This window comes from Apteryx rowi, unplaced genomic scaffold, assembly GCF_003343035.1.
Source record: "Apteryx rowi isolate R43461 unplaced genomic scaffold, aptRow1 scaffold_107, whole genome shotgun sequence".
In the NCBI taxonomy this organism is placed as follows: domain Eukaryota; kingdom Metazoa; phylum Chordata; class Aves; order Apterygiformes; family Apterygidae; genus Apteryx; species Apteryx rowi.
In genome coordinates this window covers 2,184,110-2,207,822 of record NW_020447275.1, presented here as the reverse complement: position 1 = coordinate 2,207,822, position 23,713 = coordinate 2,184,110, and the positions used below count along the sequence as shown (strand labels likewise).

The 23,713-nt window shown below is 40.8% G+C and overlaps 1 protein-coding gene across 1 annotated transcript in view; it reads right to left on the bottom strand.

Annotated features, from left to right (window-relative positions):
• INSC (INSC, spindle orientation adaptor protein) overlaps positions 1-23,713 on the bottom strand; it is a 168,318-nt gene that overhangs the window by 142,028 nt on the left and 2,577 nt on the right. Inside the window, 1 exon segment of the mRNA XM_026070738.1 lies at positions 22,003-22,103. Coding sequence (XP_025926523.1) covers positions 22,003-22,103 — 101 coding nt within the window.

Here is a 23,713-nt window from a genome sequence, read left to right as displayed (position 1 = left end):
CAAACCAATGGACAGTATACCTGAGACTTAACTAGATTTAAAAATAAATAACTTGATATTATTCTTATAGAGATTTATGTTCCTGCAAACACGAAATTTGGAGCATAAATTAGGGTACTAATAAAGAAGGACTTTGGCCCCGAGGCTGCAGCCTATGCCGATCACGGACAAGGGAAAACCAAAGGGCCCAGGGAAGCAAAGAGGTAAGCTGCTCTCCCTGCTCCTGCGGCCAGCAAGACAAAAAGTTGATCACTGGGACAGAGTTACAGCAGCCTGACTCCTGTAATTTTTACTTAGCACCTTGCTGTCCCTTAGCCTCTGTTGGCGAGGGCTCCGGCAGTTCACCAGTGACTGGGGAGAGGTTTGACAAGCTCGGGGGAATTGCCTGTGTGGAGAAGAGAGCCTGCGAAGAATTGCTGCACTCTCACGGAGACGCCCAAAACATCAAACAAGGAAACCCTCAACGGTCCCAGGAGCTGAGCTGCCAATGCCCCAAGAGCATCACCAGGAGCTTACTTTGCATAAGCAAGGGGATGAGTTCGTTTGGTTTAACTGCAGAACCAGAGGATGAATGGTGCTCAAGTGGCTTAAAGACACTTTTAGCACCTGTTTAACTCCATGCACAGTTTTGATTTCAGCTAAAAATCAGAGTCAAATCAACAGAAGCAAATATGCTTACACCTCCTCCTTCCTTGGGCCAAAATCATATGAAAAAAGCCATGCCCTCCCTCATACACACTTAAGCCTCCATGTTCTTTTTCTCTCTAAAATTGCTCTCCACAAAGATGGTCAGTGATGTGCACAGATTTCATGCATGTCAAACACTGTTTAAAAACAGTGCTCCATAAGCTGCTGAATTTAAACCCCTAGTGGCAATTTCTATATGAAAGGCTCAAGAAAAAATTCCCCTGAAAAACCCACTCCCAAATACTTTCTGAGCTTATCAGCATAAAGCTAACCCACCAGTGCAAGATAGTAGAGAAACACAGGCTGTGCTCATCAGCACAAAACAGAAGTGAAAGGGGAGCAATAAATAAATGCAACAGAAGCTGCAACAGAGAAAAGCTATCCTGCTAGCAGTCAAGTCAATGGCAAAACTCCCAACAACAAGCAGAGCAGTGTTGGGCCCTACATCAGCAGCCAAGAGCTCAGTACAATAATCTTACTTCCTCCATAGCTTCCTATGCAGCTTCCTAACAAAAAGAAATTCACAGTGTATTCCTTATATAGTGTATCCCTTATCTTACTACTGGAAACACAAGAAACTTCACTGCAACCAGCCCCTGTGCTGTTGCTCTGATCATATTTCAGTACAACTGATAAATAAAAAAGAGAACAGTCTTACATAACATTCTTCATTCAAGACACTTAAATCTCCAGCTTCAAATCCATTTCATGCACTTTCAGTCACACAGAACAAAACACTTTTACCTACAAGAAAAACAAGGATGGTAAAAAAGGCAATGTTTTCTACTGGCCCATTTAACAAATGAAACATTTACTTTCTGCTTGGGTGTAAAGTGACAGCCAGCTTATGAGAGCTGACAGTGATCCTCCCTAGAGGATTTCAGTGAGCAAGTAACACAGGTGAAGGTCAAAGTAGCAAAGGAATTAAATGAAGAGAGGAAGGAAACTGCTCCCTCTTAAAGACAGAAATTAGCTAACAGAAACTGTTCCTAATGCAGCCCTCACTGGTTGGAAATACAGCACTTGCAAAATTTTCTATTGCTCTAGAAATGCCTCCAAGACACTTTGGGACTACAGATATGAATCTGAAGATTTTTAGACCTGGCTCCTTTCTGTTCACAAGCTCAATGCACTGCAGGTACAATCCTAATGCAACTTGTACTTGCAGTAAGGACTCCCATGAATGCAGTTTTGTGCTCAACTTACATAAAATCAAAGGCAATGCATGTAATAGTCTTACCTGTGAATCATACATCTGTTAGACATATATGAAAAGGAGAAGTAATATGGTATAATCCACTTTTTAAAGTAAATAATAGAATAAACACAGCTGTACTCACTCAATGAGTTTTAACTACCCCATAAGGCATGCACAGCTGGCTGGAAAGAGCTGCCTTGTTTGCTGAATGCTGTTGTCTGACTGCCCTCAGCAGACCTTAAGCACCCCAGGAGAATTAAAGGTTTAGGTAAGAGATGATCGGGTTTTGCCAAGGTTTGTTTAGCGCTTGTGCTTTTGTCTCACTTTGATGCTGCCAGTTTGCTGCAGTTAACTAACTTGGGCAGAAGTCCTGGCACCCAGGCACTGCCTCAATGCATGCTGAGCAGGAAACACCCCCGGGGACCCTCGTGAGGCTTCTCACAGAGCTGGCCACGCCACAGCTCAGCTCTCCCAGGGACACTATGCACAAAAAAATTAAGGAGTTTGGGGGAAATGAAGGTACTGGATCTCCTGGCAATGTTGGAGAAGGGAAGACTTGAAAAGTCACTACGAAGTGATAGAGCCTGTGCTACCCACATGGTCCAATTTGTGTTCCTTTTCATGTTTATTCAGATGAAATTAAAGCAGTGAAAATAAAACACATTTTTATTAAGCCTGACTCCATTAGAAGGGCAGAATATCAGCATTTCTGCTAACGCACATAATCAAGATGAGGGTGTGAGTGTTCATGTATACGTGTCCAACCTTCTCAGGTAGCCTGACACGGGTGATGCAGAACAACATGCGGCAACAATCAGGCTGTTCTCCAGTTCCAGAACAAGCTTTAGAAATTTTTGGATACTTCAGCTGGGCAAATACTAAATGACTGTTGTGATGACACTTCTAAGAAGACCCTGTGACTAGCATTCTTGTCATATTTTTCACATTTGAAGACAGCTGATCAGCAGCAGAAATAGCTAAGCAGGATCCCACTGATAATCTGTTACTGAATGTATCAGCTCTCTTCCAGCACTGTTTTATATCCTTCCTGGCCAAGACCCTATAAAGCATTAGAGCTAGTGGCTTCTGGCAATTAGTCACCCATTACCATGGCAACAGGGATCAACCGAGAGCCAAATAATGGGGCAGTCACTGCTGAATCAGCACCCATCCACAGCCCCAGCCTCAGCGCCCAAAGTCAGCACAGGCATCCTCTGTGCACTAGCGCGCACTCCAGGCGCAAGGAGAGAGAGTGACCGATTTAAGGCACTGCCTCATCCCAGAAAGCACGCTCCATGTTTCAGAACTAGGCTTCCTTTTGAGCCTTGCCCCTCGCCACATCTCGGATGCCCTGAAGTGAGAGCAGGAGATGAGAGAGGAATGGAAAGAAATCCTAAAAGACACTTTGTGCCCTGGTAAAGGTTTATACAACTTAGGATCATAAGTACAAGTTTCACTATTGTCTGTGAGGAGATAGGGCAGGATTTCTGCTGCCTTACACTCGCCTTACACCACTCTGTGCAACAGTGACTACAGTATTAGAGATCATAATAAGATCAGGCAGGAGTGTGAAGGGAGTCTTTTAGTACCAGAAAATGAACTTGCAGATCCCTCGCTGATCTCCTGGACTGGTTACCAGCACACAACAGAACTGAAAAAAATCTCATCAGTGGGCCTAGTATGCAAGCAAAAAGCTTGCTGCTCTGCTCTGGTCCACAGCCCTGCCAGGGCTTAGTTGCAGGCAGACTTTACTGCCCCGTGCTTCCCCATAGTGCCCCAGCCAGGCTAAGGCCACGGCCTCACTGCGCCCTTGTGCCAGGGAAAGACACCGACTGCCCCTGAAGGCAGTTTCCACCAACCTCACATAGCTTTTCTGCATGTTTCAGGTTTCTCTGGCAATTCGTAAAGTCAATTAGGTGCATTCGGATGGCAGAGGGGGGAGACAGGAATAAATTAAATCTGAAGGCTACCAGCATCTCTATTTTTAATCTCATCACTCTCCAAGGCACACTTGTGTAATATGAGATCACAGATTTTATTCCTCCCTCATGTAGATATCACTTATTTAAAACAATGAAGGCCTGTCCTGGTCAGAGACAAATTAATGTGGTTCTACTGACAACATTAGGACTCTGGCTACCAGAGTGCACTGCCTGAGGATGTGAGCCTGTAAAAAACAGCATCATTCCTCTGGCTGTAGCTTTTCACTGGTTACTATTAGGTCTGATTGAAAACTTTTCTTCATGACTCTGATTTATTGTAATTTTGATAATTTAGCATTCTGGTATTGTAAATGATCAAGTGTGACTCAATGTGAGCAAGCGATCTGGGGCACAGAATCCACGTGCTTGTCGCTAAATATAATTGGAACAAAGATCCAAAGGAAAACATGCTTCAGAACATATTTGTAATTCCTGAAATGCATCAGGTAAGTAATTTTGTTTATTGAATACGTTGGTCACTTTTTAAAGGTAGGCATAGGCATACAGTACAGTACTAGACCCTTTTCCTCCTAAACACAAAGAGAAGGAAGTAAAATGGGTTTATTACCTGGTTCCTCTGTAAGCAGGGAGGAAACCAGCTAGCCAGACACAGTACTGATGGCTGTGTGTAACCATGGAAACTCAAACACTTTCCAACTGTGCCGCTAATCACCGCCAGTGAGCAGGATCTCCGTACCGCTCCGCTGAGCAAAACAGGCTCCTCCAGATACCAAGGAGCTGCCTTAGTTTGCAGTGCTTTTCCACAGTAGGACATCTACATCCGTATTGGAGATGCTTCTGAATTTCCGCTGGCAAGAATCCCTTTTCTCAAAATCCTTTACTTGCAACCACAATTAACTCGTCCCAAACCCAAGGACCTTCACAAGTAGTTGGGTATTCATTGACTTTTGAGAGATCTAATTACAAGATTAAGGCCTGGGAAGTAAAAAATCATCAAAGTGCAAATAAAGACAGTATAGAATATGAACGTGGGTAAGTCAAATGCTTTGGAGTCGTACCTTTTTGTAAGAGCAAGAGAACCATGAATTTTGATTTTATCAATAAAACATCATACTTTCAAACTTAGGTAGCAAATTTGGATTTTTTAAATTAAAACTGCACAATTTTCCTGCCATCTAGCCCCTGTTGACACCTTTCTGCCATTTGCAAAAGGAGAACATGGAAAATGTTTTTCTCATTTGACAGGAGAGCTGGACAGGTTTATTTTAACAAAATGTTCTAAATTTGTTGATAAATGAAGACTGCCACAAAGCAGGTATATTATACCCATGTGTCATAACTGTCCCAGCAAAATAAGAATTAGGAACCCAACCTCCTCTTTCTGAGTCCTCCAGACCATTCCTATTGATTTGAGTTGGTTTGCCAGATTATTCCTTTTTTGTTTGGCAGCACCAGTTTATTATGCAAAAAAGATCAATACAGAAGTGCCTGGATGTCAAAGGTACACTCAAAAATATGCATATAAGGAAGATGAGATCCAAGTTTGGCTTAGCCATAAAGTTTTGCAGAGTACCAAATAGTCTCATCTCATCTACTCCAGTTTCAGTCTTGACGTTCTGGATAATATTCTGAGCTCGAGCACATCTCTATTGAAAACTCTGAGGAATAGATATACGGAATGAAATACATTACTTGGCTCTAAACAATTTATATGAAATACTGGAGAAGAAAGTGATTTGAGTACTATTCACACTTCAGTCTAAATATTTAAACAAACATGCTGAGGTAGAAATGAACTAATAACAGGCTCCAACCTCTTTAAAAGGTCACAAGCCTTCTCAAATGTTTTTGATACATTTTCAACCCCAGATCTGCAGATCTCGCTTTCCTTCTGTCAGGTACCACCACAAGGTGTGTCTCCCCCGGCAGAGCTTCGACTGCCGGTTCGGTGCTCCCCAGAGCTTTTTCTTTCCATTCTGACATCTGCAGAGTTAGCATCTTTCACCAGACCATCCACCCCATGCTTCTTCCCATCCCATGGACCTCTCCAGACCAATGGTTAGAGTCCAGAAAACACAGAGAGGACAGTACGGAAGTATCTGAGCCACTTTGTTTGCAACTAAGCACAATCCACTTAGGAGTCTGTTTAGAAAAGTTACAATTAATCACTTTTGGGGAGAGAGGAAGAAGCAAAGAAGAAATCTTCTTGCTTAAGAGATAAGAGCAACAGTATCTAGTCTCAGACAAACTATTTCCTTTCATGCCTAATGAAATTTCACACAGTTGGGTGCTCTTTGTAGCTCTTCTGAACCAATCTAACTTTCATCTGATTACCTAGGTTATTCAGAGAGAGTCTTCCAGCAATCAGGAAGAGATCACAGGTGCTCACTAGCTACCTTTCCTTTTCAGAAAGCACTGGCTCCAATGGCCTATCAACGACCCTTACGCAGAAGTACACAAGACTCCCTACACTTCAAGGTATTTCCATATTCCCGTCACCAGTTCCACCCATTTTGTGGCCCATTTAGACCAGACAGCCACCTGGAGAGATGATTGAAGAATGAAGAATGGAGTTAATTGGGCCATGTACGCAGGAGGCTAAAGAAAGTCGGCATGCAATCACTCACACTACTCTAGCTGATTACACTGCTAGTAAACCTTGCTCTCCAGGACCACGTTTGCTTTCAAGGTCCAAGAAAAATACATTTCCTCCTGTATTCATTGAGGCAGCATGAAGAGTGGTACACAGCTCCTATGAAAAGAAAGAACTCTCTATGGCTGTGTCATACTGTATGTGCTGCTCAAGCAACTTTCTTCAAGCCCATTTTATTTCCTCTTTCATCACCTGAACTATCTGCCAGAAATGACACATTAAGTATTTGGCATTCCAAAATCCAGAAAAGGTGAATGGAGAAAAAACGTATCTGCACACAGAGTGATGGCTGTAAAGAGAGTAAGAGCAATGTCAGTAACCTTTGGAAAAAAAATTGCCTGAGCCAAAAGAAGACCGCCAATAAATACCAATATTCTTTATTAGACATTGCACATCTTAACCCCATTTTCCTTAATGCTTTATTACATATTTTACCTCATACAACACTGATGAACATTTAAAGCCACCTCAAAAAGTAAAAGGATGTATAAAAGAAACAATAACATTTTTGATTGCTTCTTTAACAAAGAGAAGGAAACAAGCTAATGAGGATGGTAAAGTGTTAAAAATGTCTGATGTATTTCTCAGTGCTACAAGTATCCTTCCTACACACAATTCATGCAGACCTACCACGTTCATAAAGTATTTCATTTTGATCTCCTTCTACAGGTGCAGCACAGTTCCAACCTCCAACACAGTGCACAGGTTTCTTGGTCAGATTTTCAGCAAAAAAATTTAAAACCAAACGGTCAAAGGACTAGAGATACAGCATGAGCCTGCAAAGACCTTGCAAGTGAATATTATACTTGTGTGTCAACCAATTCCAGTGGGACTAGTCATGCATGCTTACCCATACACCTAAATCTTCAAAATATCAGACTCCAGATATATTTATTTTTACCCAATGTATTTATATTCTGAAAATTAAAAAAGATTTTATCTTATTCAAGCATCTATCAACCTTGACTCTAAACCACATGCTTCATTTACTTAGAGGAGAAAAAGAAAAAGCAGCCAATAAAAAGTTTTTCATGAAAATGGCTCCGTTTTAGGAGGAAACTGGTACAAATGTCTTCACACTGCCAACACACTTCCACACCCCATCTGGATGTAAACCATTTTAAACAAAAAACATGGATATATCATTACAGCTTTTTTCAGTCAGTCTGTAGAAACTGCCACATGTACAACTGAGAAAGAGTATCTATCCTAGAAATAGCTTTCCCTTTCCAAGAGGGAATATTTGCATCAGGGTGAGTAAGTTTTAGGAATTCAGAAATAAGTGCCTAGGAGCTGAGCTATATTCACATTCCACTGAGCTCAGAGATAGGAAAGTTTACATAAGATGAACATGTGGTTTAAAATAATGATATAGAAATATAAGGTACAGAAACATGTCTTGAACAGCAAAAGAAGAAAGTATTCTGAAAGAATGTTACCAAATATACATGCAATCTCCTTATCTATATTCAAAGCATACTAAAATTCCAGTCCAAAATGCATTGATAGAAAAAGTAGCTAAACTGTCTAAACATTACATTTAACACACCCATTGCTGTTGCATAGCATGACTATAGGTTGAATCTCAAAGCCAGCTCAGAAGACTATGGACAAATATTAGCACACCATAATAATTATCATTTGTTCCCATTTTCTTTCTCTATATACCAACAAATACGTTTTTTCTGCTTTTTCAACTCAAGCGGCCAATTACCTGCTCTGCTTTGCAAGCTGCCATGCAGACTCACCAGGAAATGGATGATGTGCCGAGCAGCACAGTGGGGAAAACTCTGATGCAAAATAACCCTGAACTTATTCAAGTAAGTCTCTCTGCTGCATTCTCAGACTGAGCTATGTGTTAACCATACTTATTCACCACTGAAAGACTATACAGTTATAACCCTGGCAAATACTGCATTTAAATAATTCTACTTTTGCTTAGCCACACAAAGGGGTTTTATTCTTCTACCACAGCTGTACACAAAAGAATAGAGTGCCATTTCAAATCAAAACTCCTGAAGTTACTACTTACCCGCTTGTGATTATATATTCAGTAAACCCGAGGAGCTGAAAAGATTTTGTTGCAGAAGACAAAAGTTACAAAAAAAGCAGACAAAGGTAACAAAAATGAAGGGAAACTAGCATAAATCCTCTCTTCATTCATCTACTTAAAAATTCCTGAAGACTAAACAGGACCTTAAAGAAAGTGCTCTCAGCAAAGACTACATCCTCTTGTCAGTCAAACCCTGCATAGTTTCAGCTAGGCATCCGTCCAAAAAGACATGGAATTATTCTATTTTTGTCTCCCAATGCAAGTGGAAACATTTTTACAGATTTGTGGTGAGGACTTCAATTTTTATAGTGGTCAGCTAGTAAAGGAATATAATTAAAGACCCTGATAAACATAAGACTGTCCACAAAGAAGAAACTGAATAAATTTGGAGATAAATAACAATTCTATTACATTACAGTCTGATATAGAAGCACAATAAAAACTTTCAATGAGGCTAAAAATCCAGATGTGATTTACTGGAAAAAATTTGTAAAAAACTTTTTAAAGACAGCAATGTTGCCATGAGCAGGGGGGCAATGACACATTTTCAACAATTGTAGGCTTATTTTTTTCCAAATGAAATAATTTGGGTGAAATTTTTTCAGTGATTTTACAGAGAAAGCTAAACATTTGTTTTTACCACCCATGTTATGTCTGGTATGTTACTGTTTTTATTCAACACAGGTGTTTCCTTTAGAAGTACTTCACATTTTGCCTACTGCTGACTTATAAAATAAACCTTCTAAATCGCTGACTTTGTGAAGTATGCAAATATTTTGGAAATTGTATATTTCACTTCTGTTGCATTTAATTTGTACTCCTATTATACCAGTAAGAACATATAGTTGTTTCCTGTGTACATGCTGTCTGGAAGCTGACACTGACACTGAATGTACAACATCTTTACTAATCCCTTGAGTGCTCAAACGCAAGACTTTCCTCACTAGGGAAACATTTTGTATCCAGTTCAATTCCCCAATACTCTGTCAGCATCTTGTAGGTTGAACTTTTGTCTCTGCTACGTTCTCATCTCTGCTCTCTAACTTCTTCACCGATTGCCACTTTCACCCTTGCTTGCTTTTCTGATCTTGCCAGTCCTCCTTTGATTTCCTCCTTTGCTGCCCTTTTCCATTGTACATTGATAATTTTTTATTCCTCTTCATAGCTTTATGTCCCATCTCCTTTTACTGCTTACCGAGTTAGTGCCCTACCCTGCTGGTCAGTCTTACAGGCTTCGCCAACCACCGCTGTTTGCTGGGCTATCTACCAAGCTACTTCTTTACTGTAGAAAGCTCTTCCCTCAGTTAGTCCATAAAGTAAGATGGTCCTGGCTGTCATCATCCCTTAGGTCAGAGCCTTCAACCAGATGCACCAAAAGATATTAGTCAACTGCAATAGTAAATCAGATGGTTGTGAGGAACAAATGGTGCCTTTTCAACCAAGAAGAAAAGCACTCCCTGTCCTCGTGTTCCCCTTTTCTCCATACTTACATTTTGCTTTTTGCTCTCTCATGTTTCAAGTTTCCTTACAGTGTGAATGCCTTGGGGCAGGAAACATCTCTTACTACATTTTGAAGTAGTCTCTAGTATAATGAGACCCAATCTTTTTAGACTACTAGGCATTATTGCAAAACAAGCGAGAAATGTTATTTCTTGAACATCTTTCTACTTATTATTATCCTCCTCAAATCAAAGCTCTTATGAGATAGAGCTTCAATTGAATGAAGAGACTCATTTTGATTTTAGGCATGGAATAGGGAAAGAAAGAAACTCTGTAGCTGAATGCACATTGTAGTCCTGCACACATATCAGAAAGACAACAGGCTATTAAAGCTTCAGAAGGAGAAGAAGAGGTCGAACACTCAGATGCCTGTCCTTCTGAAACACCTTAGGCATGATACAGTGCATGTTTCCCTAACCAGACACATGACATGCTAGCATCCCACACTTTAATTCTCATTTTTCTTAAGAGTGAGCCAAGAAAATGTGAAGGAGGAGCATGAGTTGGGGGGCTAGGAAGGGAGGCAGAAGGGCAAAAGGTCTCCCTAAATGCCAGGTTGCTGCTCTGCTTGGATTACATTTGGGGAGATAGGATAAGGATAAGTCAGAATTATCTTTATTAAAGTGGTCAGCCCTTTTCTTGCTAATTTAAGAGTTGAATTTCTCCATATAACCCTTAGTTACAAGGATCCCTGGTAATCCGTCACCCCTTGATCTTGCGATAGATAGAGAAGCATTTTACCTCATGTACTGCCACAGGGGTTCCCAGGAACCCATAATCTTTCCTTCAAAATCATTTTTCACTCAGTTGCTGAATAATGGTAGGTTCATCCCCTCCCGGTCCACCAGCTTGCCTCTTTCTTCCCTGCGTGATGTCTACTGCTGGGCTATTCCTATTTCTCTTCTACTGAGAAGCCGTTTCAGTTCAACCTTTAGTACAACAGTCAGATACCCTCTCCCATGGTAAAATGGGCTGTTTTTCCACATTATCCCTTCCCAACAGGCCTTTCTGACTCCCACAGCGCTCACCAGCCCTTCTGGGAACGGCCCTGTCCTCGCACCAACCATTGCTCCAGCTGCCTGCCTGAGAGGGCTGATGTGTCTGGTGAGAGGAGCGCACCTTCGGACCCCGGCCAGCAGTGGTTATTTTATTTTTCTCGTGCTTGCCAAAATACGGTGCCAGTTCTAAAAAGATGAACAGTGCTTTTAGGATGAACAAAATACTATGATTTAGGGAGTTTGTCATTTACCAAAAGACCTATGCATTTATGCACTCAGTGTAGCTCCCAAGTAATAAAAGATTCAGGGTGACATAATCTAGAAACCGAAGTTCTTAAACCCTATTTTCTTCACAAAAATGAATAGCCTGCCAACTCTGCTAATTCCCCTCAAATGAATCTCCATGCCTTCTTGCTGCAGTGGACAATCCAAAACAGACAGCAGGCACTGCAACTGTGACTAAATTGTGGTTCAGTTAAACACCATCTCCAGGATCTAACTTTGAACACATTTCCCAATTTTTCTGAGATCCAAAATTTAGGAAAATAGTCAAGGCTTTGAATACACACCATTATTAATGTCTAATTAACATCTCATTTCTTGCAGGCTGGTTATAAGTCATTGTTACACCAGTATGACACTGACTCTTAAAATGAAGATGCCTTATGGCACCTATTGCTTAAATGTCTTGTTTTAAAATTGTCTGGTCTCTGAAATCCATCCATTTTAAGGAGTTCCTGAGAGGCAAGAGAGTTCTGGATTAACATTACTATTCCATTACTGGTCAGAATGTTAATTTCCTTCCTGTGATACCAGGCTGCTTATGATTTTTGACAACACATTTAATTGCTGTTGCAACCCCCGCAGCTTTTTCATAAGTATTGTCAAGATTATTTTAATTAAAATAATATATATACAAAGGTTAATCAAAACTGGGGAAAAAATTCCACCAGGAGTTTGTCATCCACCACTCTGCCTTAGTGAGTTTATAAGAAACTGAATCCCCCCCAGCCCCATGACTAGCAGAGACGGAGAGGAACAGGGAAGGTGCTCGTAGGCGGCTTCCACAGAGCTGCAGCTCTGTCTGAGACACTTGCCCGTGCAGCTCCAGAGCACTTTCCCCAAGGTAAGTGTCAGACAGAGTGCTCGGGATTCAGCCCATTCTCCTTATTCTCTTCAGATATACAATCAATCAAGTGGCATCTAAAAGTTCACATTATGTCAAATGCTGCTTTGATACCACCATAGACATACCATGGGATCACCTGTACTTTATCAAAGATGAGAAGATTTGCTTGTACCAAAAAATGCATTCATTTTTTACTCATTTTAGAAACAACTAAATGATACCACATGTGGAAATCTAATGCTTCCAGCAGTAAATGCACTCAGACAGACACACCCACTATGATTTTTTTTAAAGCAGACTAGTCTCCACTTTAAATAAATCCTGCATATAATTAGACAAATCAATATCTATTGAACAACATTTTTCTTTTTTTCAGTTAGCAACCCTCACTTAGTACTAAACCATATCTCTGCAAACTGTTCATCTAGTAAATTACAGGCTTTCATACAGGCCATCTCAGTTTGTTTCCTTATATAGTTGCAATCCTCAAACTTCGCACGCACTTTCAGAAACACTTCTGAAACACTTCTTATGCAAGTAACACTTGCATAGCATATAGCTTCTTCATTACTAATTCTACCTCCATTTTAAATTCTGTTTCCTCGCACCTGGTTTATCTTTCTTTGTGTGTAGTTAAAATAGACAAATCAGTCACCTTTCTTAAGCTAGGCTGGGCTGCACAAAGAATTAACGCATTGCATTCAGGAGCCAGTTAGCTATAACTTCAGGCTCCTCTTCGAGCTCAGCTACTTGTTTTTTTCTGTGCTGTCTGTTTCTGTTCTGGGATCAAATCACCACTACAAGCTGCTTTTTATTTGAAGAACTGGTCATCTCCACAGGTGACCCACCTCTGTGCCATGAACGCAGACCCAAACCCATTGAAGACAGAAACTGCAAACTTCAAATGCCTGTGTGAGCAGCAGCACTAACAAAGCTTGTTCGCCTGTAGAGGTATGCTGTGTTTATTATGCCTCCCACAGCAATGATCTCCTTTCCTTATCATATCCCAGATTACATATGGCCTCCTTGCCTCTTTCCACCAGATCCCACGAGTCCATCCCCGGATCACAGTGACTGGCAGTTTCTGTGAAAAAGGGTAGGTAATTCCTCACCTTTCCCTTAGTACGAAGCTACCTTGGGTCTCACTCCACTGCCGATTTTGATAAAACTTGTAGGAACTTAGTATCTGTGAGTTACCAGGATTTTACAGTCTTTGTTAGCAACATAGCTGTTGGACCTGTTCTACCTTTGTGGAGTGACCGTCCCAATATAAGGACAGGCCATGGCTGACAAAAATTCATGCTCCATTTTGGAAGCAGAGAATATATTGACATAATAAGATACAGCTGGTTGAAACTTTCTACCAGCTCACTATTGTGTTATATACTGCTCATGTAAAAAACCATGCGGCTGTTAAATAAGTTATGAATTAGTAAGAAAAAATAACACAATAACTGGGAAACAAAGTGGAAGAAATCCCTGATGATGTCACGGTATTTCAGCTCTTGATCAAGGGCAGAGACAGAAAACAGAAGGCACATAGCAAACAAGGAGAAATAGCAGTAGGCACGGCCAGTCCCAGAGAAATTTTCATGGACAATGTGGTTGAACTGCTTCATATTGTGTCCAAACATGCTGTATTCCCTTGGTCCTGCCTGCAAACGTGAGAGTTGTTCTGCTTCACATTTTCAGTTCATTTAGTGGGAACTTTTTTTTTTAATTTAAAGTTGCCAAACATAAATCAGTTTGAATAGGAATAATTAGAGCAAGTTAGAGAATAAAGACATGGGAACAAATTGAAATATACAGCTGCTTTTCTGTATCTGAGTTTTTCTGCAGGGGAGGCAGGGGATTCTTGCTCTCTTTTGCTCTCTCTCCATCTGAGTTTTTTCTAGTAAAGGGACAGCTTTGTAGCTGTCTGTCTAACTCAAATTTGCTCATGCTTTTTTGTGACTGTGGTGATGCCTCAAAGCCTTTTCTATTAGTCTGGCCCATTATAAACCTTTTTAGCTTGTAACAGTTCAGATACTTTCTGCTTTAAGGATAAAGGAGCTCTTCACTCCTCACACACTGCAGTGATTCTCTGATTACTGGGAGGATATTTGAAATGTAATATTGGGAGGAGAGGTGTAATTATGTCTGTATTTGAATGGAACTATTCTAAGAGCCTTTAGTAAGGCAGAATTTTATGGCCGCTATAGGCCCTTGGGGTCAAGCAACTCATTAGGAAATAATTAGGACCTGAAAATGGTCTCATTGTTTTTTGGATGCTTGGCAAATTCCACCACCTTCTCAGGAATTTGGTATTAATTGTTCTTATTGTAAGTGCTCAGACTGGTCAGTATGGGCTGGCATCTACACCAGCACTCCCTAGCGCTTCACATGGTTCCCCCAATATGCTTTTTTTCCTGTGTATTCAATGTAGTTGCATCCCACACCTTTCACACAGCAAAAACTTTCCTTTTTCCTGTGCCTGGATTTCCTTTTTTTTCTTCTCTCTCTCATTTCATTCAATGCTTATGATAAATCTGCAATTTATTTTAAATAAAGTTCCTAATTCTGTTAAGATTAGGGCACATTTCTTGCTCCATACAGCTCATAGTGAGAACAGGTCTCCCAAAAACTGGAGGGGGAAAGAAGCAGAATAATCTTTCCTCTTTCAGTTTAACATTTGGATTTTAGCCTTTTCCAATTTGCCTTTTCCTATTTAATTTTTGTATACCCTCATTTATGCATGTTTTCAATCCCTGTTTAGCCTTGCTCTGTTCTATCCCCAAAACAACGGGACTATTCACAGGGCCTAAGGTAAAGCATACATGGAAGTCTTGCAGGATTGCACCTTTAGTTTGCTCTTCATCTTCTGACTAGAAGACATTAGCTCCCTTTCTTCCTTTCTGTGTTCTGTATGTACTCCTTCCAGCAGCTTAATGATGTAAAATATGCTGGACAAGCAATGGAGAAGGTCACCAGTGTTAGAGGAAACCCAGCCTTTCACTTCTTTCATTCTATTCTTAAGACAGCCTGACCTACGCCAATAACACTGCACAGTAGGCCAGGTTTCTGCATGCTCTCCCAGCCTGTAAAAGCACTCTAGCCCAAGGAAAGGAGTTTAACAAGGGTTGTGCCAAAATATTCAAAGTCAGATTTTCCAAAGACTCTTCCCATTTTGTCATCTGTTTATGTCTGCAGCACTCAGCCTGGCTCCCTCTTCTCAGTGAGACCTGGTGGGCGCAGAGCTTGTCTGGAAATCCAGTCTCAGGAGCAATCAACCAGTTTTGAAAATCTTTTTCTTTGGAAATACCATCAGTTGAACTTAAGCAGAGTATAACCCTTTAAACATATGTCCCAAATGGATGGACCTCCATGACACTGTTCAGATCTGAATTTGGTCTTAAAATGTCCAGGCCACTTCAGAGCACAGGCTGCAGACAGCATCTTTCAAGTAGTGGGTGAGAGTCTCAAGGCTCTTCTGGTGGGACTTCCATGAGCCTGAGTTACAATCGCTCATGAACACATAACAGTGCACCCAAAGCAGACCAGAGAAATGCTACAGAAATCACATAACCTCTGTTGAGGCCAGTTGTAATGCAGCAGTTGACTGTAGTGGGGCTTAGATATCCAATCGTGCAAGAATGCCAAAGCCCCTGGAATCCTTCCACAAAAAACTGGTAGTCTCCACATTTAAATGTCCTCCATCAGAAGACAAAATTAAGGCTTTACCATCAAAAAAAAAAAAGCTGAATGGCTGACCTATTCATGTGCAGAAACATATGGACTGGATAGGGAATAACGTAGAAAATGGCCGACAAGTATCAAAAGTTCAGAGAAGCTGCAGCTGAACATCATTCTATTTAAGCCCTAGAGACAGAGATACCACAGAAAATCAAGTGTTGATCAAAAATGGCTAGCCTGTTATGCAGGAAGAACCAGGAGTACACAGCTTTTTAGAATAAATGATTTTCCATCGCACAGCCTCAGTGCAGCCCCCTATAAATGATGATCCTTTAGAAGTCAAAATTAGAGAATAAGGTCCAGAACCCAGTTATTGCAGATATGTCCAATTCTGAGGCAGGAGGAGACCTGTGACAGCAGCAAGACATAAATATGTACAGTCTCAAGAAAACAACACTGGAACTTTTGCATGCCTCTGTCTAGCAACACAGTCTCACAGAAAGGAGGTAGCAAAGGTGGAGTGCACATCTGCTGCAGAAAATGCAGAGACAGCAGTCTTCTACCACATGAAGCTAATAATATTGTATTAAATCAAAACCTGCATTTTTAGGACTGACCATCTATCAGTCTTCTGCAAATGACTATCAGGAAAAAACATGCTGTTAAACAAAGAGTCAAATATTCCAACAGACATATGCTGAGAAATCCAGTAGCAAACCACATAAGCTTTTGGCTTCTCATGCCAAAGTATCATGGATTATTTTGCTAAATTTTACTCCAGGTTACTAGGCATCCTAATAAGTTTTACTTTCCCTTTGAAGAACAGGAAAAAACATTGTAATAAATTGTAAATGATATTAAAAAAAAATTGAATAGAAGGATAAGAAATGAAACGTTCTGTGACATTTGATGGTGAAGTAACATCTGTACCTTGTTCTCAGTGTATTTCAAGTAGTACGACAGCTCTTAGCAGTGACCACCATCAGAAGAAAACCAGACATCTAAAATAGGATGTCAGTTGAGTTAAATTAATCTGAATATTACTATATACTTGCATTTTATATTAGTACAGTGTTAAGAGGACATTATTTGAGATATGAGGCTTCATGTGTGGGGACTCCAAGATACTCAAGCATTTTTCTTACTTGTTACCATACATTTAAAACACTGTCTTGACTTGTACGCTTATATTCTGTTTTGTCTGCAAGATTTTGCCTCATTCAGTACACAGTATTGATAGTACACTGTGAACAATATTTTATAACTCCTCAGGCCTCCTGGACTGCATGTTTCTCACACCCTGTGGCATCACACACCATTTCCTTCTTGGACTTTCTTACGGTACTCATCGCTACCACATTTAAGCCCAGCACAAATCTGAATTGAGTGCTCGATTCTCCCCATCTGTGCTTCTCTGCCATGAAAGGTTATCAGCAATCAGATCACTAAGAAGTTTTTGAAGGTTTCATTGCTTCCACTGAAGTTTGTAACGGGGTTTTGAGCATGGGAAGATGGAAGGGTTTGATTTCAGCTTCATTCTATAGTGAGGATTCTTTCTTTTCCCCTCGCTGCAATGCTTCCTCCAGAATTGTAGGCCGAATTGCCAGTTCACTCATCAGCACTATCAGCAGGCTTCAGCCTGAACTCCCACCCAGCACTGTTCAAAAATATTCCTCCAAATATTTTTTATCTGAAAGGTGATTTCAGTTTTATGGGCACAGTTGGCCTCCCCCTCAGAACTTTCTCCACCCCAGTTCCTCTGTCTGTGCTGGACATCCCCCCTCAATGTCCCTGTTCAGCACACTAACACATCACTGATTATCACTCAACCTTAATAGCAGTAGGAGTACTGTACCTCGAGACACCTACCTTCCTGAAGAGGTTGTACAGTTCCTTGATTTTCATAGGTCTGCTGGGAAAATGCTTCATAGGTTAAAATTATATATTGGTATGCAGTGGGTTTTGGAATCAGCTCTGTGTTGATGTATTCTGTGTTCCTGTATTCATCTGTGACATTTATTAGCAGGCATCATCAGGTTTGAGCCAGCAAGGCTGAAGATGTGCTTCTCTTTAAAGATACGTTGAAGTCCATTGCTTTTCAGCAAAGCACTTCAGCATGCATTAATCTGATGTCCGTGGCACTGGAGCATGCACTTAACTGTTTTTTTGGAATTAGAGTGACAATTTCTAAATAAGTAAGGGACAGCTACCAAACGCAGTTGTTCCAGTTCATTTATACAAGATACTCATTTTTGCAAATGCCTACCTGGGAAAACAGGTCAGGTATACAGCACGGGCAGCGCTGCACCTGCGGTACTGCTCTCGTCTTCAGGGGTGTTCACTATAATAATTGTCTCTGCATCACTCAGAACCCAATGAATAATTCAGTGGAGTTTCATTACTCCACCAGTTGTTTTGTTTACTGGAATATCATCCTTGTGGTTCAACGTCTGTCTGGCTTCAGGCATAAAACCTGCGGAAAATGCAGCAGTTCACAATGGCTAGAGGGGATCTTTTCTTTGATGATAGAGTCCTATAAACTAATGGTACATTTGATTTTCTGTTTGGGAGAAAGTCAACCGACCTGAGAAATGCAACATAAACTAATCAATACTTAAAACCTGACTCCTTTACAGGCCAGGGTAAAGCACAGTAAACTTGGGAAGTTCTCTCACTGGATTGCCTTGAATTGAAAACAAAACACACTGGAATTTGGGGAAGTTGATTTGGGGAGGCAATTCAGGGCAATTCAGGCTGATCTGTTTGTAATATACATTTAGGGTAAGCCCTGTGAACTCTGCTCTCAAAATGCAAACAAAATAAGGTTTGTACTGTGAAGTGTCTGCCAGTATCCCCACCACACAAATACTAGGAGACACACAGTAACATAAAACACAGCAGGATTTTCACTAGCACAGAAATACTTGTTAGGGGTGAAGAAAAGTTACCAAATATTTTGACCAGAGCAGCTAGACAAGTAAAAATATGAAGTCTGTGGTTATTCTGCATGATAGCAATGCTCTTAGGCCCATGAACTTACCTTTCACCTTTTCTATTAAAAGAATTATTAATAGCTGTCTATTTTCATGGTTAAGAGTAGGAGATCATGCAGAACATAAACTTATTACTAAACTCTTTTGAATTAAAAACTGGAAGTATATATTAGCATCTTCATTTAGATCAATAGCTCTACAAATAATTGATTTTTCTCTAGATTATCTGCAAAACTAATCAAAATTCAGAAAGATATTTCCATTTTTCAACCACTGCTCTTCAGAAGGAGAACAAAATCAGTTTCAACTTGAATGGCAATTGATGTTTTGTGCAAAAACAACAGAAAGTTACTCTAAATGACTCACTCATACATCTTGATGACTGAGTTCCACCAGCAGACTTCCTATGTCTCCTATGCCCTCTAGCTTCTAGAAGATGCATTTACTAACTGCTCCTTTTCTTAACTTGAATATATTTATATAGCTTTAATTTCTAAGCAGTAGTAAAAACTTACTAAAACAGAAAAGTAAAATACCTTCCCCTCTTTTCTTCCCAGATATAATTTTTATCTGAAACTGAAACAAAGACATGAAAATGTTAGTCTAGATTCTCATTTAGATTAAAGGCACTTTACACTTCTGTGGCAATATAAATGGGCCTTAAAGGCACACTTTACATTTACATCAATTTAGGGTCCTCTGTGAGTGCTGTAAAGGAGCTTCAGCATACCTGAGAAATGCCACCTGAATTGCAGGAGTGGGATATATCCATTTTGGGAGAAAAGTGAGCTGTAAGATATATGGCCTGTTACTTCTTAGTCTGATGTAATTACAAAGGTCACTACAGTTAAGGAAGGTCATTAGACGGTATAGAGCAAAAAGCACCCACTTTACAAATAATAATATTTTCTGGTCAGTGTGCTGGAGGCTGCACTTTGTGAAGCCTCATCACGTTGAATGCCTGATTGAAGGAGAGTAAAACCTGGGAAAAAAAAGTGTCCATAGAAAGATAAGCCTGGTGTCCAGAGATGGAGTCCCTGCAGCCTGCGGGAGAAGGGTGTCTCCTTGTACAGTTCAGGAGAGCTAATGGAGCATGGCCAGCTGAGGCTGGCTGACTGCGAGAGACAGCTCAGGGTTATCTTTTGTCTTGAAATATCATCAAGAGCTCCTGAACTGGGAGTGCTTTTTACCTGCCAAATTACTGACATTTGCAAAAGCGCGGGCTTTACCTTAAATTCTGCGCACCATGTCATTAGAGTGATGCCAGTTGCATCATATAACAGATAGCTTCTGCAAATGTTGTGAGGAGCATTCACGTAAACAGTACAGCCTTTGCTGAGGGGAAACACTGGTGATTACGAGGGGAAGAAGGTCTTGAGGACCCTGAGGCTATCGCCGGCTGTCCTGCCAGTGCCCCCGGCCACTTCCGCTGCCTGTGTTACTGAGCGATGGGACACAAGTCAGGTTTTTAAGTTAACAGTGTTGCAGCTACTGATGCTGTTGGTACAAGCTGGTATTCCACCATCTTTTGGGAAGTCAGTGAATTAGCTGAATATGGACACAAATCCTATTAAGAATGTCAGTTACACAGATGTTTCAGTTAGATAAGTACTAAATACATGCAGTTTCAAAATACATAAATACCAAATGAGTGCTTTGACACCCAAGGAGCAAGATGACACGCAGAACTGCTACCATCAAGCTGGAAAAAGATACCAACAATAGACACTTTGCCTCTTCTGAGAACCTTAGTTAAGACAGATAAGGAAAAGGCATCTTAACATAATGCAAACAAAACTTCTGCACATTAAAGTGTGCAACTTTACCAAGAATATGATTGAACTAAAAATGGGCAATGCTTAAAATGTATGAAAAATTCTTTGACATCACTGCCAATATTTGAAAAGCGTTTCAAATTGTCTGGTATCTGTCTGCTTATGTGTAGGCCTTGCACACTTTTCTTTCAAACTCTACAATTCCAGCATTTGAGGGCAGGCTCTATTTCTTTTTTCCATTTAATTTTCTGCCTCCATTACATTAAAATGACAAATTGTTATGCAGTTTTATAACTAATTAAACACTTGGGTAGTATCTTTAACTACAGAAGGATAAAGAAGGATTTTCCAGCCTAAGAGGAAATGATCTTTATTATCTTTATTAGTAAAGACCTTGCTTGGAAAATATTTATACGTGTGTGCACACGTGCACACACACACAAATGTCCATTGCAGCATTGTCTTCTTAAGTCTTTCTTGGAGGACTGACATGCTAAAAAGCATTTCTAAACTATGAGGATTCTTCCATATATAAAATTTGCATGTCCACCTGAAAGTCACTGCACTGGTACTGTCATGCCTCCCCATGTCACAGAATCACAGAATGACTGAGGTTGGAAGGGACCTCTGGAGATCATCTAGTCCAACCCCTCTGCTCAAGCATGTACTTGTACCCATGATGTACTTGCTTCATCTTGCTTCAAATTCTTTTGTGATAACAGGCTATTCCTACCTACTACTACTAATAACAATGATATTTTTTCAGTTCAAATACATGGTTATATTATGAGCTAAAAATGGAATTATATACTATCCTATATGCAACTATTTTAGGAATACATGCTATTCAGCATAATTGGCTCGCTCCACAACAGGAGGCAGTGAAAACCTACAGCCTTTCAAGCATGTCAGCAGAATAATGGACAAATTAATATGGCTCATATAATTGATTTGGACTTTCAAAGTGTTTGCAAAGCTACTAAGAAGCTGTAGAGACTCTAAACAGCCGTAGGATGAAAGTTCTGTCATGGAGCAGAAATGGCCTGAGAGCAAGACAAGAAGTAAGCAAACTTTCTGGTTTTCTAAACAGCAAAATGAAGTGTTGCTTACGATATGATTAATGACCTGCAACAAAGCTAAAGAGGAAGGTGGTTGATAGCGCAGCGAGGACAGGTCAGTGGGACCTACGGGCTGGGGACAAGCGGGGTCCGTGGCCCGGGGAGGGGTGCGGAGGAGGCACCTCCCGGCCTGCCCAGCGCCCCCCGGGAGGTGGCACCTGCAGGGGAAGGCTGGCAGCTCCCCCCTGGAGGAGCGGGAGCGGTTGGTCCTTCTGTCTGTGCCGGGGAGGACTGAGGCACTGCCTGCTTCCCAGCTCCATGCACCAGCCTGAAAAACACCCACCAGTCCTTCGCATCAAGGAGACCGAACCATCCTGAACTGACTGATGAAGAAGACTCGGAGATATTAGGAGATCCCCAGCAAATCTAAATACTCGACTAGTGCTGAAGGAGATAAAACACAAGGTTAAGAAATACAAGATAATGCACTGAAAACAACAATTTGACTGCCCTCTCCACCTTCTTGCACCCTAAGGTGAACGGCAGCCACTCAGGGACACGACGAGGGAGTCTGGTCAGCAGCTCAGCAAACAGTGCTGCTTATTGCATCCAGCACTCTGTGCAATTACAAAAATGGTTCAGTGTTTAAAGCCCTCATTTCTTCCCCTCCCTCTCTGCTTCAACCCGAGGCAATTTCCTCTTTCTATAGCATAGCTGCTGGCCTCTCAAGCCCTTATGTTTGCTGTCAATCTTGGCAGCAGTTATTCAAGAGCGTTGCACCTATGTTTCCACCATACATATTCTCACCATGAGATGACTGCTCTTTGGTTGGGAAAGACTGGCTTGCAAACCCTCAAAGAACAATTGGGAAATCAAATGAATTTCTTGCATGTATGATACATACTGTAATTCATGGATACTGAGTAGATGAATGCAATGCCAGATTGCCTCGTGCTAATGTGACAAGATACTATTAGGAAAAGCCATTGAAAAAAGGAAATATGACACAACAACAGCAGTAAATAGAAAAGTGGACTAGGACGAGTGTAATCACCTTCTGTGGACAGCCAATCTGAGCGTAATGAAGTAATGAGTAGGATCGAAGAGTGTTTGCTCACATATTATGGAAAAAAAAAAGCCTGCCAGAGGTATGCATTAAGATTTGTAAATGCCACATTTGCCTTTGTGGAAGTGAAACTAATAAGTTAGCTGGGATGACACCTCAGCCCCAGCCAAAGGAGTAATGGGTGCAAAGCACAAAGTGTGATAAAGCCAAGAATAGAAATAAAAGAGAAATGTTGCAGTGATTCTTATTACTCTGAGGATGGTTCAGAAAGCTCCTAGAGAAGGTATTGTGATGCTTGGCATAAATTACTTTCTGAAAAAGAGTATTATATTCTTTTAACATGTTCTGCAAAAGAGGAGAATTTTAAAAGGTATAAGGAGCATGCAAAGCAAAGGACAATTCTGTGCAGAGCTCAGGAAGGCTGTGGTGTATTTTAGAACAGTAAAAGGACAGAAAATATATGTACCGCATGTTCCCCTTCCAGCAACATCAGCAGCCTGCACCTGACTATCAGAAGGAATGAGCATGACCAGCTTGGACAGAAGCTGTCAGCGCTCAACACCGCTGAAATCAGGCTTGAAATGCCCAATCCATGCATAACAGGAATGCTCCTTTTCAGCAATAGTTTGATACATCCATCTAGAAAGGAAAAGAGAAATGCACAGACCTAAATTATCCAGAAGGATTTAAAAACTATCCAGCGTTCAATCTGCTAATTATACATGACAATGCTGGATTAGATAACCAATACTAAAATTTACTGCTGCCTGCTAAAAGTTGCTTTTGGCAGTGCTCAGTGTCAGAAGCAATAGCATTAGCTCTGCTCTTTTCTTACACTGCAAATGATGGAAGCTTTCAGGAAGATGAATTAAATTCCACTAGCAGAAGAGGCAAAAAGGGATCAGACTAACAGGAGAGCACCACAGTGGAAGTCCACTTAGGTTATTTCAAAATGATGCTCTGTTGGTACCTACCACAGTGTCCTGAT